This window comes from Solanum dulcamara, chromosome 7 (genome assembly GCF_947179165.1).
Source record: "Solanum dulcamara chromosome 7, daSolDulc1.2, whole genome shotgun sequence".
NCBI lineage: Eukaryota > Viridiplantae > Streptophyta > Magnoliopsida > Solanales > Solanaceae > Solanum > Solanum dulcamara.
Genome location: NC_077243.1, coordinates 2,532,527 through 2,549,414, shown reverse-complemented (window position 1 = coordinate 2,549,414; position 16,888 = coordinate 2,532,527). Strand labels below are relative to the sequence as shown.

At 32.7% G+C, this 16,888-nt stretch overlaps 1 protein-coding gene across 2 annotated transcripts; it reads right to left on the bottom strand.

The window, feature by feature from the left end:
- Positions 1 to 3,055: 3,055 nt before the first annotated feature.
- LOC129896206 (centromere protein C) lies at positions 3,056 to 9,340 on the bottom strand. 2 transcript variants are annotated; one of them, XM_055972060.1, is made up of 11 exons: positions 9,067 to 9,340; positions 8,541 to 8,743; positions 8,368 to 8,456; positions 8,145 to 8,247; positions 7,873 to 8,042; positions 6,816 to 7,759; positions 6,633 to 6,717; positions 5,174 to 5,259; positions 4,266 to 4,350; positions 4,074 to 4,181; positions 3,056 to 3,460 (listed from the first exon to the last, which is right to left on the bottom strand). In XM_055972060.1, the coding sequence occupies exons 1-11, from the start codon at positions 9,220 to 9,222 to the stop codon at positions 3,348 to 3,350; spliced, it is 2,142 nt and encodes a 713-aa protein (XP_055828035.1). In that variant the 5' UTR covers positions 9,223 to 9,340; the 3' UTR covers positions 3,056 to 3,347. The 2 variants fall into 2 exon arrangements, with proteins under 2 accessions (XP_055828035.1, XP_055828036.1); XM_055972061.1 differs by having other exon boundaries at positions 6,633 to 6,714.
- Positions 9,341 to 16,888: the final 7,548 nt, after the last annotated feature.

Here is a 16,888-nt window from a genome sequence, read left to right as displayed (position 1 = left end):
TTTAAACAATATGGAAAAGTAAATTTTTTTATTAGTTATAAAATATGGATAGTTTAAAATAGTTTTAAAAAATTGTTAATAAAGGGAATAGAAAGAAAAATATATTTATTGTGTCAAGTATATTTGGAAGAAAATATGAAAAGATAAGTGACATTATGGTCCTAAAACAAAGAAAAGTGATATTGGTAGATAATTTTTCAAACATGGGTGACTGTTTGAGGAAATTACTCTTATTCTCAATACTTGCAGAGTAAAATAGAGAATAAACTCTCCAACCACCCTATTTCACAATAATTTTCATTATTATATTACTTTTCTTCTTTTTATTATACAATATTTGTAATTAACATATTATAAATCATATAATGCCATTAATTAAATCTCTAATATTCGTAAAAAAATTTTAATGTAATACAACATTTTAAAAAATATATTATTTAATATATACTACTATCATTCCGGACTAATAATATTTTAAATTTTTTTAAAAAAAATTACTTTAATTTTCGTCAAATATTTCAAATATATTATTCAATATGATTGGATTATGCTGAACATGATGTAACATTGTGAAAAATTAAAAATCAAAATTACTAACTTGATGTTTTCAAAATTGAAAGTTGAGTATTTATGTAATATTTACGTAATTGTATTTCATTAATGATATCACATTTATTTGAATTGTCCATTAATATGTATATTATTTAATATTTTCTTGCAATTTATGCTATTTAGAAATTTAAAATACAAAATTAATTTTATATTAAATATTAAGAATTTGAAAAAAATAAATTTTATATTACATGAAAATTAAATATGGCGATTATTTGGAAAAAAAGATATAAAGTGTTTATATTATGAAATAAGGAAATAAAAATAATAATAAAATATTAAGGAGAGAGAAGAATTATTTTTTTAAAAAAAGTAAAATAGAAAATTGGCTCGGAATTGATTGTCTCCAAATACTCTCTATTTTCTATATTTTGAAAGTAAAATAGAGAATGGATTAAAAATGTTCTAAAAACAGATTTTTTTATAAAGTCAGAATTTAATATTTCTATATATAAAAAGTAACTTTTATAATATATAATCATATAATTTTCCATGAAAGAAAACTAATCCTTAGCCTTACAAGCTATGACGCGGAGGGGATTGTTGATCCTGTGGGCACGCAACAAAGAGGAAACAATGTCTTCTCACTATCGAAAAGGGAGATATTAACGAGGTCAATTGATATAAACGAGGTAAAATTGTTTCAAGCATATCAAATAACATACGATTCTAAAATCGAAGAATATGATGATAAAAGATAAAGTATGAAAATCGCCTTTAAAATTAAGTTTATCTTGATATTTTAATACCTGGATATCCTCATATAGCTATTTTTATATATATGCAGTGATGGCTCTATTTTGTTGAATGCGAATTTATTTTTTTAAAAAAAAAACAGAGCATACAAAGAAATAAATGAGAAGGAAATAATTAAATTCACAAAATGTTTATTTCATTCCTGTGGACACGTATCAGAAAAAACAGGAAAATGGGTAAATAAATAAAGGAAACAGAAAAAGATATGTATGTGCGTCATGTATAATGACCCCATAGTCCATAACTCATATTTTATATTATCCAGCCTTCAATTTGTCTTGTTTATTTAATTTATTTTAATTTTTCAAATCATAGCATCTTTCATGTAAGAGCAGTATAAATTATGTACAATAAGTTTACTTGAAATTTTAATAAGTTAAACATATTTTTGATTAATTGATTCTAGCTATGTAGTTATCTATATGGTACATTAATTGGTTTAATAATTACTATTTACTACACGATTTCTTCTCAAACAAAAATTGCATACTGAACATCATCCTATTGAATCAATGTTGTTGTTTTTTATATATAGTCTTCCTCTAGGCCAAGAAGCAACCAAGAAAAGGACAGAAACTTTACTCATAAAATATGTGAAGAGACGTTCAAAATTCTTTAAAATTATTAGAAATTCTATTTCATAAATTCTAGACCTTTTCTTTTTCTTAGAAGACTACATATAAATTATAAAAGGTAACATTCTTTATAAACAGATTGATAGAAACAATATTCAAATCAAAACAGATAGATAGAGTATCATGTACATCTTGTAGTAGTACGTTCGATTGTTTGTACTTAGAATAGATTTAAGTTTTCAATAGATCTAAAACAATAAAATTCAAATATTGGAATAAAAGTACTTTAAAATTCTTAGCAATGGTTCATATTCATATTCAAATTCAAAGAAGAAAAAATAAGAACCACATATTAGTTTTTTGAATAATACTCCATCTAGAGTAGAGTAAACTAATTTTCATGTAATTATTTATGGTTTTTGACTCTAGATTTGTGGCTCTAATGCTTACCCTTGCTGATTGCAACTACTCGAATTTAAATAGAATCACTGTGCTGACAAATCTAGACGAACTTATATTTAAAATGAAGAGCGAGATTTATTTAGACTAAACATAACTTTATTATATTATATCTTGGATTTATTATTTGATAACAATTTGCATTTGGAGATTATTATCGCACCCCAAAATGGACAAGGAACGATAAAGACATCAAAGCAATTCTCTTATATTTTATCCTGAAGTGGCCAAATACAAAAAATAAGTTTACAATGGGAATATATTCAAAAATTCCCTAATTTGTCATGAAAACCCAAAAAAATACAAAAAATATGCCGTGCCACTCTAGTAGATAAACTTAGTTGACAAACTAGATAAACTTAGCAAAAATTGATATTATAAATTGTTGCTGACAACATTATTGTGCCCATTGGAGTAATAGAGGGAGTCCGGAGCCAAAGGAATCATTTTTCCGAACAAAAATGCACAAAGGGACACTCCAGCAATTTGGTGTTCCCTTATGCATTTTTACTTGGAAAAGTGGCCCTTTAGGCTCCGGATTATAATTGAGGGCACCATCAACCATCTTATGATGGGTGATTCATATTTAAAATGAGCCTTCTATTTTTCTTTTCCTAAATAGACAACAGTAACAACTAACAAATATGACATAATAACACAGAAACAAAACAGAGCCTTTTGCTATTATAGGTCATGCTTTGTAGTGTCCTCAATTAACATTAACAAGACACCATAAATGTCTGAAGCACTGTGGAGTCATTTGTTCTTCAGGTTAATGGATAGATGGAGCAATAACGCTCAACAAATCAAAGATAATAATTCAAGTTTCACAATGTTATAAAATCTACCTCGGGTAAATTACATACAATGGCTACATTTGTATTTAAAACTGAAGTATGGGACAAGATCCAGAAAGGTAACCCATCCACCAATGTTGTTAGAAAATCAGTAGCGAGCTGCCAAATCAACTAGATCTTTGTAGTCATCAGGGATATAAGACTTCACCTTAAATGATCCCTTTCCTGGAGAAATGTATTTCAGGCCAACAAGCTTCAAACCTGCAACAGAAACACGCAGATGCACTAAATATATACTGAGCTAGTAGGTCACCAACTAGGAGAGCCTTAACTAAATTAATCTCCTGCTGGAAGAGACTTAACCAAGTAAGAAACAAATCCCCGAAAACTAGGTTCTGATACCCTAACTTGCACTCTCTTATCAGACATGAAATCTGCTTTTCTAGTTTTTTTAGGTGCAAAGTCATTAATTGCTTTAGTTGGGGCCCAAACCATTGCTTTAGTTGCTTTATAGTTCAGCCGTCCCTGATATTTTCTTTCCCTGTCTTGTAGAGTTCTATGCAAAATATGCATATCTTACCACCTACCTCTCCACTATTAGGTCGTACAGTTTGATAAACATCCCATCTGAAGGACAAGAAAATTTCCTCGAGTAGTTATCTTCCCAAGACTATAAGTAGAACGTCTAGCATGTTGTGGCCTAGTTTCAGACCTCTCTCTCCCTCTCACACACACACACCAAAAAGAACTAGATTTGAGGATCAAAATGAATTATTAACATATCACCCAAGTCTAACAAATGAATCCAAACTGAAGAACGGAAATAAAAACCAGCAAAGCAACAACACAAAAGAATTTACAAGAAAATACTCACCCTCATTAACCCGTCCATATAATAATCTTTCGCCTTTCCAATATTCCAAAGGCCTTGTCTTCATTCGTTTGCTTCGTCTAACCCCACTTTCAAATGATGTACCAGCATCTGTAAAATACAAGAAATTCTTTATCAAAAACACAAATGCAACACTTCAAACAAAGACATCCCCGTAGGCACAAGAGTAAAAACCTGCTAGACTTGGCCTAGAAGAAAGATGTTTTCTTTCACGCCTTCCGACAGCAGGTCGCTTTGCTTTCTGCTGATCATCTTTTGCCTAATGCATCAGAAATATTGCATACCAATCAGTATAGTCAATACAGCTAGAGATATACAACGGCAAAGAACACAAGCATTTACATGTCAGCCTAAAATTAGGAGATCTCATGGGCTAAAACTTCTGATATGTTCAAGTAATATCATTCAATACCCACTGTCACGTCAGAAATATAGTCTCTTATACAGATTGGTTGTCAAAATTTAACACCGATAATATCAGAGGGTCATTTCAGTAGACAACTTTTAAAATGTCCAAACCCTAGACAGCAATCAACACATTTGGCAACTTAGATCAGTGACATCATTGCATTTTTTCAAGAGAATCAAATAATCATGGTTATCAAAAGCAATTCATGATAGTGTTAAATTTGGGAATTGCTATATGCTTTTGAAACCATATCCAACGATAGTGTTTAGTCATCTACGGAGTTGTTTACCTACAAGCAATCAGCTTTACTCTCTTCTATATTACAGTTACAATTGGAGAATCAAACGATTTTTAACTTTGACTTTGATTTTGTAGACTCTTAACAATAATTGTTTTGGATAACCGAAAAGTCGCAGAAGACCATTGGCAAATGGTTTGAAACTCGATGGTACCGTGCCCGCTTCTCCACTTAAATACCAGGCTTTTGTATGTGGCAAATATTTTGACCCCTTATACCCTGCCATCATTTTTTGCTTATATATATATATATATATATATATATATATATATATACACACACACACACACACACACTTGTCAGAACAAGGCGTTGCACTTTGAGTTTGCTATATAAATAAAATAATAAAGGAGAGAATTCAAGAAAGGAGGCGACCTGGGTGTAATGCTGAGGGCTCATCTCAGGAAATTTAGATCTCACTTGACTAGAAGGAACTTCAACTGTAACTGAGTTCAATTGATCTGTAAAAAGACACCAAGGTTCTCAAGTTCTTCCCAAACTTTACACTGATATTACTAGTTAAGATATGCAAAGTAGTGGCTCAAATAAATAGCTATGCATTCAAGAAAAACGACATAAACTTATGTACAGGCAACTAAATTGCAGTGAAAGTCTTTGGTGGTGAAAAGTGAAAGCTGCCCATGTCTATTTGCTTGACAATGAAACTATGACAACTTTATGATGTAGAGAGTGACAGAAGCTCAAAGAACCATTGCAAAAGAGAAGGTGATCAATGTGAGAATGATTTCAGCAGCTGTAGGTTATATTTGGAGGTAGCAAATAACCTGAACATAAAAGACAGTAAAGCAAGTGACCAAATATAAATTGGGTTAAGTGGAAGAGCTCGCTAACTCTGAAGAGCAGGATCCCCTTTGTTACTAGGCAATAGGTATCAATATGTGACAGATCATCTTATGCTATCAGTATATGGGTTACTTTAATGACTAACCATCCCGAATGCTTTGCTAGTGACACTATAGACACCTTATTGCTCCTAATCACAATAGAACATCAAAATGCAGTAAAAACTTGCATTTACCGGTGTCAAACTTACGTCTTGAACTCTTGTTAATTTATATCTAGAACCTAACAGGATGCTCGAAAGATAGAAGTGAAGTTCAAACATATTAGATAAATCTTGTTACTTTTGGAGTACTTTAAACATCGTGATAAATAGTGATGAGTAAGCTTTTGCAGAGAACCATATCTTTTATAAGGTTCTCTATATGGTATACAATGATGGAGCGTTATCCCCATCTTTTCAATAAAATCATTACCGTTTTTCAAAAAAAAAAATGTGAAGCTCCAGAGGCATGATTCTTGACAACCACAAGTTCAAAATTTTACTCATCTACTCTTTTTATAAAGATGCATCACATGCATCCTCCCATTAAAAAAAACAGAGATGGAAAATGGTAAAGGAAAAAAAAGTTATGAGAGAACATCCAAGCAACCAAAGGTATTGATCTGCTGCAGCACAATTTTTGGCAAACATGGGCATTGGGCAGTTACTTCTTTCCATTACTAAATTCAAACACTTCACACCTTAATCTGTAGCCTGTAGCAGACCTAAGAAATGCCCAGTTTCCCAATCCCATGAATCACCCAGTTAAGAGTTGAATATTCAAGTGGGTCAAAAAACGAATAGTTGACTACAGATGATTCCAGGAACAACTCAAGCGATGTGTTAAATGTAAACAAGACACAGATTATTATGAACACGTACAAATATTTGGCTATACAAAAGAATCTAGCTAGAAATAGACAACGCTCAAATATCGCATCTTCAGAATGATGACTTGACATGAAAAAATCATCCAAAATAGAAGCTCACCACTATTCAAGTCTTTGACAGAATCATCAAAGTGATGATCTTGTTCTGCAGAAGGCACTGTTTCTGGTGGCATATTGTCAACCTGCTAATGATGTATGAATGAAAAAATGTCAGAATTGGAATTGTAACTCCTGGAATAATGTATCAAATGTAGCATATAATGGTAAAAATGGATAGACTTGCCTGCTGATCAATTTCAGTTGATCCAAAATCCTCAACAACTGTTTCAATGGTATAATTGGCTGTAACATTAGCTTTTCCTTGGGCTTGAAGAGAAGGTAGTGTTTCTGCAAGAACTTCCCCATCCTGCAGCTTTTGACAGTTTATGTAGGATTCGGTCTCAAGGCCTTGTTGATCCTTCAAAACAACGTTTATCACTGAATCATCTTTCACTATGTCAAGCCCATCCAACTCATGGTGGGAATCCACATTTCTCATACTTAAGTTGACGTTAGTATCATCATAACCCTTTCGTTGCTCCATTCCAGATCGAGATCCATTTGGCCCAGTTTTTACACTATCTCTGCCCAAATTCTTTTCCATCAGTTGCTCATGCACTAAGTCTGAACCTCTTAAAGGGACCATAATATTCGTATTTTCACAACCAGCAAGTGTTTCTGTCTCACCATGAGATTCAGTGGGTCCAACATTATTATTTACACATTGTGATTTCATCTTCACGGACCAATCTGGATGCCCTGATAGCAGATCAATGTTGAGAGGCGAAAAAGGATCTCTCAGTGGATTTGGCTGCATAATGTTCTTTCTCAACAAAGACAATGAAGCAAATGGACTTTTTGGTGGAGTGGGTGATGCTAATTTACTGGCAGGACTTTCTACATGCTGTTTGTGAGATGAAGGTGTTCCCTCAGTTGCACTTTTAACCAACTCCCGTATCTCCAGTGAAAACTTCCTAGGCTTCTGAATCCTCTCTCCAAAAGCCTTACCATCAAGCTTTCCAGTCACGGGGAACTCAGGAATACATAAGGTGCCTAGTTCAATGGGCTTGATCTGCAACCGCTCTTGCAATTTGGATACTGCCATGTCCTCGTCTAGATCTTCACCACTACCAGACAGTAATTCATCCAAAATCTCATTGATTCTGTTTTCTGTTTTCTTTATTGACCCTGTCGAATTGGAAACCAATCATCAGCTCTGAAATACATTCTGCTCATAGAGAAGTTAAAAATATAATCTAGAAATCAGAAGGTCTCTATCTTGATTAGTTAAAACCACTAACCTGTGAAATCTGCTTCTTGTAGTTCAACATTGAGGCCAGGGAGCTCTTCTGGCAACTGAGAACCATGTTCCACCAGAATCTCTTCCTCCAATGTCTCTTGAGATGATATAAATGCATCATCATTCTCAGGCTGGTTAGATGAGAAACGGTGCTTATACTTCACCGATTTGCTGAGACAGAAAAGAGAACTCTAAAAAGGTGCAACAGTTGAAAGGATGATAAAGGCAAGACAGGTATTTCCATGTAAAAAAACAGAGAGTAACTAAGTGTACCCCAAGATGCCTGGTCGACGACGCCGTACAGTGACGGGTGGATTATTCACATCTGGATCATGGATACTGCTGCCTTTCTGTCTTTCTATTTCCTTTTCAGCATCTGTAAATTCACCATATGTAAAACCGGTTATTCTCTAAGTATAATATATACTGTTTTTAGTTGCAGATGTTATCAACTTGCAATCAGATAGTTAAGAGATAACAAAAGAAACAAAATCACCTTCTAGCTTTTCAGCAACTGAGAAAAATTCCACTGGATCTGACAGTTGATCAATGTCTAAACGAGGAGCTACGCTGACAGTAGGTTGACTGCAAACACATAGCAAGGTATGCTAACACCATAGTTTCAATAGGATCTAATTTGAAAACAAACGGAAGACTCTCTATATTTACCTTGCACTAGGCTTGAGAGAAAATCGAGCCCTTTTACGACCAAGGCCCGGTCTTCTCTCTTGGAGCTTCTCCTTGCCCTTCATTGCAAGATCCCCATCAATGCCCTTAGACAGTATAAAACTCGTGAACTTGGTGTTCAAAAGTTCCGCACCATTATCCACAATTGCCCTTGCCTCCTCCAAGAGCCCAGGACTCTTCATTTCCTTTTATTATCATGATGAAGGAGAAAAACTTTATCATCACAACATCATCCAAAATCAAATCAAACGGATAAATTACACTATTTATGGTGTATCACATGCCAATAGAAATCGAAGTTTATCATAGTCGGTCAAAAAAATTAAACTCCATTCTAACTGTACTAATTGTAAGTTGAAGTTACAGTTCAGTGCAGGAATGAATCGAAGAACAGTGAAACCTCTATAAGTAACGACATTAACACTATTTCTCCTCTAAATTAACATAGAATATCTATAAAAGAGCTAGAATTCTTAATAAACTTGAGAAAAACAAACGAAAAAGTTACCATGGACTTCATGAAATTGTGAATTGACTCAAGGTCTTTGGGGTCTACTGATACAAAGGCGTCGGTGGAAACCCTAACTGTTGTGGGGAGTAGAGAAAGTCCGGCAAGGCCGTGGAGAGGATCCACCGGATCGGAGATAAGAGCTTCGTTCACCATCTTCCAATAAGGAGTTGGAAGTTTCAGAAGCACACGAGCTTTTCCTTCGCTTGAGAACTGATTATTTTTTCTTTATTTTAATTTTGAAAATGGGGACTGAGCGGGAGAGAGGGACGAGAACGACTGACGATGGACAAAAAAAGGGTCCCTACGCAAATTATTTTTCTTTTTTATTTGCACATATGCCCCCAACAAAATGGTTATCATCCATGTTTCTTAGGGGATTTTCGCCAAAAAAAATCCAAAATTATTTTTATAATTTATTTTTTCAATAAAAATTTGGCTCATTTCAATCCTTGCTATATTAAACTTTTAGGCTAAACATAACTTTATTCGCTAACAGTCCAACAGTTGATCTTAATTAAATACGTAGACATACAGGGAATTAGTATAAGGGGTTCCCATTTGACCCAATTTTATTCTCTTTATGAAATTAAAAGGCTATCAGCAAAAAATTCATCAAAAACTTATTTGATTGATATTTTGTTAATGTTATAAAATAAAATTAACCTTGCAATTAATTGGAAGAAGGGACAGTGAGGGAAGGAGAGAAAAAATCAGTGTTATCTCGTTTATTCTGTATTTTTCTTGTGTCTTGTTCTTCATGCCACAAGATGGCATTTTATAGAAGCAAAAAGGTATAAAGCATGAAACAAATTGAAGACCAAGTGGGCAACTTGCCCACTTTTAAGTGGGCCCTACTTGGAAAATAACATCCAATACATAATACTCTCCCTTGGATGTTCACATGTAATAATAAAAAAAAAACTTTACAAGAAATAATTAATATAGTAATTCTGAACCTCTATAGATGTAGTGCCTCGTTAAAAACCTTATAAGGAAAAATTCAGTGGGAAAAAAGCCTAGTGAAGGAAAAAGAGTACACACATCTGGTGATGCGCCTTGAGTGCTGCCTCATTAAAAACCTTAACAGAAAAATCCAGTGGGACAAAACCTTGGTTAAGGGAAAAAGTGTGCAGTGCGTATTTTACTCTCCCTGATGAAAACTTCATTTGATATTTTGGAGACGACGCATTTCAATCTTATATCTTAGCTTCTCAAAAGTTGATGTTGGTAATACTTTTGTGAATAAATATGCAAATTTATCACTTAAATGAACTTGTTATACATCAATATCACCATTATTTTGGAGATCATGTGTGAAGAGTAATTTTGGTGAAATATGTTTTGTTTTGTCTCCTTTTATGAAGTCACCTTTCAATTGAGTTATACATGCGGCATTGTCTTCGAATATAATTGTGGGTACTTTGACATCACCTTTCAGGCCACATCTTTCTTTGATGAATTGTATCATCGATCTCAACCATTCATGAATTACTATTATTTCAGCATGATTTGAAGAAGTAGCAACAATGGACTACTTTGTAGATCGCCATGATATAGCAGTTCCTCTGTGTGTAAATAGATAGCCTATTTGAGATTGAGCTTTATGTGGGTCTGATAAATAACTTGCATCTGCATAACCAATAAGGTCTGCACAACCTTTGTTAGTATAAAACAAACCCACATCAATAGTACCATTTAGGTGTAGCAAAATATGTTTGATATCGTTCCAATGCCTTCTTGTTGGGGATGAACTATACCTTGCCAGCAAATTAACAGAGAATGTTATATCAAGTCTGGTTGCATTAGCAAGATACATAAGTGTACCAATTGCACTGAGATATGGTACTTCAGGATCAAAAAGTTTTTCATCCTCTTTTGGAGGCCGAAATGAATCTTTTTCCACTTCAAGTAATCGAACAACCATTGGAATACTTAATGGATGTGTTTTGTCCATTTAAATCGTTTTAAAATTTTCTCAATGTAGACAGATTGATGGACAAAGACCCCATCGACTAAATGTACAATTTGCAGACCTAGACAAAGTTTTGTCTTTACAAGATCTTTCAACTCAAATTCTTTCTTTAGATATTCAATCACCTTTTGAACCTCTTCAGGAGTTCCAATGAGATTTATGTCATCAACATAAACGGTGAGTATAACAAACTTTGATTCTGTTTTCTTAATAAAAATACATGGACAAATAACATCATTTATATAGCCTTCATTTATGAAGTACTCACTAAGGCAATTATACCACATACCCCCTGATTGTTTTAGACAATATAATGATCTTTGTAATTTTATTGAGTACATCTCCCGAGACTTATTACATTATTCAGGCAATTTTAATCCTTCTGGATTTTCATGTAAATTTCTTTATCAAGTGAACCATAAAGATAAGCTGTAACTACATTCATTAGATGTATTTCAAAATTTTTATGTATAACTAGGCTGATGAGATATTGAAATGTTATTTCATCCATAACAGGTGAATATGTTTCTTCATAGTTGACCCCGGTCTTTGAGACAATCTTTGTGCAACAAGGCGTGCCTTGTATCTTACAATTTCATTTCTCTCATTTTGTTTTCGCATAAAAACCCATTTATAGCCAACTGGTTTTACACCTTCAGGAGTTTTGACTATAGGTCCAAAAACCCCATGTTTAGCAAGTGAGTATAATTCTGATTGAATTGCATTTTGCCATTCTGTCCAATCACATCTACATCGATATTCTTCGATAAATTTAGGCTCAAGACTTTCACTATCTTGCATGAGGTTAATTGCAACATTATATGCAAAAAATATTATCCACCATAATTTTCGATCGATCTAAATTTATCTCATCACCGGTAGAACTTATTGAAAGTTTTTCATTTACTTGAGTCTCGGGTTCACTGATTCCTTCAGGAATATCAGGATTACTCAAATCTTGACCTTCTTCGGGAGGCTCTATCGTAGTATCATCTTTATTATTCCTCACGCTTTTTTTTCTAGGATTTTTATCCTTTGAACCTAGTGGTCTACCACGCTTCTGGCGTGTTTGAGATTCAGAAGCTATGATACTAGTAGATGGTCTACCACGCTTCTGGCGGGTTCACTGATCTTCTGGACCTCCTGCTCACATGTGCGGATGCGTGGATCAAAATGAGATAGTGATGAAACTTTTCACACAATTTCTTTTTCGGGTTCCTTTTTCTCTCCCTCTAATGGCGGAAAAGTTCTTTCATCAAACTGACAATCTGCAAATCGAGCAGTGAATAAGTCTCTAGTCAACGGTTCAAGGTATCGAATTATGGAGGGTGAGTCAAACCCAACATATATGCCCAACCTTCGTTGAGGGGCCATCTTTGTACGTTGTGGTGGTGCTACAGGCACATATACCACACAATTAAAAAAATTTAGATGGGCTATATTTGGCTCATGTCCAAATACTAATTGTGACGAAGAGTATTTATTATAATGTGTCGGTCTGAGACGTACAAGTGCTGCTGCATGTAAGATAGCATGATCCCAAACAGTAATTGACAATTTTGTTTTCATTAATAGAGGTCTTGTTATCAATTGTATGTGGTTAATAAATGACTCTGCAAGACCATTTTGAGTATGAACATGAGCAACATGATGTTCAATTTGTATCCCAATTGATAAGCAATAATCATCAAAAGCTTGGGATGTAAATTCTCCAGCATTATCAAGGCGAATGACCTTAATTGGATAATTTGAGAATTGCGCCCCTAATCTTATTTTTGTGCTAACAACTTCACAAACGCCAGATTGCGAGATGATAACAAGCACACATAAGACCATCCAGATGATACATCTAGTAAGACCATAAAATATCTAAACAATCAACTAGGTGGATGAATAGGTCCATATATATTTCCATTTATACACTCTAAAAAGTCAGGAGATTCGATGTCAACCTTCATGGTCGATGTTCTGGCAATTAATTTGCCTTGATAACAAGCAGCACATGAAAATTTATTATTCGTAAGAATCTTCTGGTTCTTTAACGGATGTCCAGTTGAATTTTCAAGAATTCGTCTCATCATTATTGATCCAGGATGACCTATTCGATCATGCCATAGCACAAATGTATTTAGATCAGTAAAACTTCTGATTTATGATCATATGTGCTTCAATTGTACTAATTTTTGCATAATATAGGTCAGACGACAAAGTTGACAATTTTTCTAAAATATATTTATGGCCTGAGACATTCTTGGTTATACCAAGGTATTCAATAATCATTTCATTTAGTGTCTCAACATGATATCCATTTTTGCGGATATCTTTAAAACTTAATAAGTTTCTTGAGGATTTAAAAGAGAATAGTGCATCTTCTACAATAATTTTTGTCCCCTTAGGCAGAATTATAGTAGCTCTTTCGGAGCCTTCTATCATTTTTGAATTATCAGAAATTATAGTAACATTTGCTTTTATTCTTAGCAAGTTAGAAAAATATTTCTCGTCTTTAAAAATAGCATGGATTGTTCTACTATCAATTACACAAATATTCTCGTGATTGATCATTGATCCAAATAAAATTTGAGGCATATTCATATTTTTCTTCAAAAAAAGTAAATAAAGTAAATATTATCATTAATACATGGTTCGTTACATAAATTTTACTTGGATTAAAAAATACAAACATAATATTTAGTACAGATAAATAAAAGAAAATTAAATATTATTATTAGTTTTATCAATATTCATATTTTCATCTGCAAAATTAAAGAAGTCAGCTACATCAAAGTGCATAGGCTCTATATTATCTTCAGAGATAAAGTCTGTCTTTGGATTATTTTCTGTCCTCTTTAATGATGCCTGATATAGCTGAACTAGACGTTTTGACGACTGACAAGTCCGCGACCAGTGCCCCATACCTCCACATTTATGACATATGATTTCTCAATTTTTATTTGGTAAAGCTTCTAACTTTTCACTCTTCTTTTTGTACTGCTGATTATTTTTCGGTGCTAGCCGAACATCATGATTAATTTTTTTTTTTGACCACGACCACGACTGGGGTCATGTCCTCTTTCTCGTTGGTTATAATTTGCATGATTCACTTCAGGGAGTGACAAAGAACCAATGGGCCGACTATCATGATTTTTCATTAATAGTTTATTGTGGCGTTCAGCAATAAGAAGGTGAGATAGTAATTCAGAATATTTTTTAAACCCCTTTTTCACGATATTATTATTGTAGGAGCATATTCGCGGGTGAAAATGTGGAGTATGTCTTTTTAAGTTTATCTTGCTCAGTAATTTTTTCTCCGCATAAATTTAACTGAGCTACAATTCTAAACAAAACAAAATTATATTCAGTTATATTTTTGAAGTCCATTAATCTCAGATTTAGCCAATCATGACGTGCTTGTGGAAGCATGACCAACTTCGGGTGGTCATATCTTTCTTTTAAATTTTTCCACAATTTAAGAAAAATTTTAAATGTGAGATATTGTAATTTTAATCTCTCGTCAAGATGGTGACGGAGAAATATCGTGGCTTTGGCACGGTCTTGATTAGATGCCGTATTGTCATCTTTGATGGTGTCTGTCAGATCCATCGATTCTAGATGAATTCGGCATCAAGTGCCTAAGATGAGTAGCCTTTTCCAGAAATATCAAGAGCAACAATTTCGAGTTTTGAAATATTAGATATTTTCAGAAAATAAAATTCTTACCCCTTTTATTTACCTTCTAAAAATATAGCTCAAAGCGACGGAGGCTCGTGCTGATAACGTGTTATAAAATAAAATTATTACCCCTTTTGTTACCTTCTAAAAATATAGCTCAAAGCAACGGAAACTCGTGCTGATAATGTGTTATAAAATAAAATTAACCTTGTAATTAATTAGAAGAAGGGACAGTGAGGGAAAGAGAAAAAAATCAGTGCTATCTCGTTTGTTCTGTATTTTTCCTGTGTCTTGTTCTTCATGCCACAAGATGACATTTTATAGAAGCAAAAAGGTATAAAGCATGAAACAAATTGAAGACCAAGTGGGTAACTTGTCCACTTTTAAATAGGCCCCACTTGAAAAACAGCATCCAATACATAGTAGTTAATTCATTTTTTCACATAAGCTTACAACAAATCTTCTCAGCTGCATTTATCAATTCACAAAAAAACACTCCTGGATCTCCTCTGTTCTCATAGAAGCACACCTATATATTATTATTTGTTACAATTCATCATTTACTATATATGTCTCTTCATTTCTAATGAGCATTTTTGACATTTCATTCTACATTTTTTTCTATCATGCTCGTGAAATTTACATATGGTAGATCACTTACTACAACGACATAATTTATTCACGTGCCTATACTAAAAATAACTAATAAAAAATCACATGAATATTTCATGATTACGCATATATTTTGGAGGGCACTAATTTTTTTTTAGCACTAAAAAACTTTTTACGATCTACCTTCATGGTTATCGTTGTACTATAAATTATCTCTCAATCTTTTAGCCTAATTTCATTTTTATTACCGTCAATATTACTTGTCTACGCCATCATCTAAATAACATAGTTGTCAATATAGTTTCATCCAAACATTACTACTGAAAATTTCATATTTGTTTAGTCTATCACAAAAATTTCTCCACCATTGGGTGTTAAAAGTTGTGACTGATCCTGTATGATTTTCTCGATCAATATTTTAATTTGTGATACAAAGTTTCCATCAATATTTTTAAATCTATTAAAGACCTTCAAATCATTGTCAGTCTCTTCTAAAATTATCACGGTAGTTTAATTATAAATGTTATAAGAACTTAAAAATATTGGAGGAAAAGAATTAATGATTTGTTGGTAAAATATGTAAAGTTAATTTTAACGAGTACGTGTTATTATTGTGATGGAAACTATGTAAAATGAAGCGAGAAGGTTTAGTTGTGGCAAAATTATTGTGCTAGTTCGAATGGTTAAAAATTAATTAATATCAACAAATTGTTAACAAATAAAAAAAATTATAAATTTAATACGAAGATTTATTTTATTCAAACTTCTAGCATGAGATGATTCTAGACTTTTTTGAATGACTTTTAACTTGTATTCGGCTGGCATGTATGTCATTCAACATGGGATGTGCACAAGTAAACACTTAAACTTCGTGTGTTCTATGTGATATAGTACACATATGACTCCATGTATGACACAAAATTGTTATGTAGGATGAACGTATTTATTTATTCAAGTTTTGAATAGTTAAAATGAAGTCATAATTTTCATGTAAAACTAAGTTAAGGATTGTATTTGTATATTGTGCCTTTTAAAAAAGTACAAAGGCAAATCATTTTGTTGTGATGAGGTGCATACATTTTGTTTGAATGAATTCACCACGTCATTTGAATTAAATGCCATAATTTTTTTTTATATGTATTACATAACAAACATAATCAAATGACGAATTATATTACATGTATCACATAACAAACATAATTATTTTTTAAAATATTTTTTTTTATCTTTGAAATTAGCTCATGTAAAAGGGGAAATTATAAAGTGTATTTTACTGAATTTTGTGATTCATGATACGAAAAAATAATCACGATAGACATTTAACTAAGAGCTATTGATACAACACCATTGAAGAAGAATCATTACAAAAAAATTAAACAAGACATGAAGTAGCTAAATTTTTAAATGTATTCCAAATCTTTGATGGGTCTATTTTATGGTAATAACATTTTTGATCTCTCAATTATGAAAAAATTATGATTTTGATGACTTGATGAAATTAATTTTTAATTAATTAAAATATATATTTTTGATCCTTTATATGTAGAGAGAGGGGGGGTTGTTATA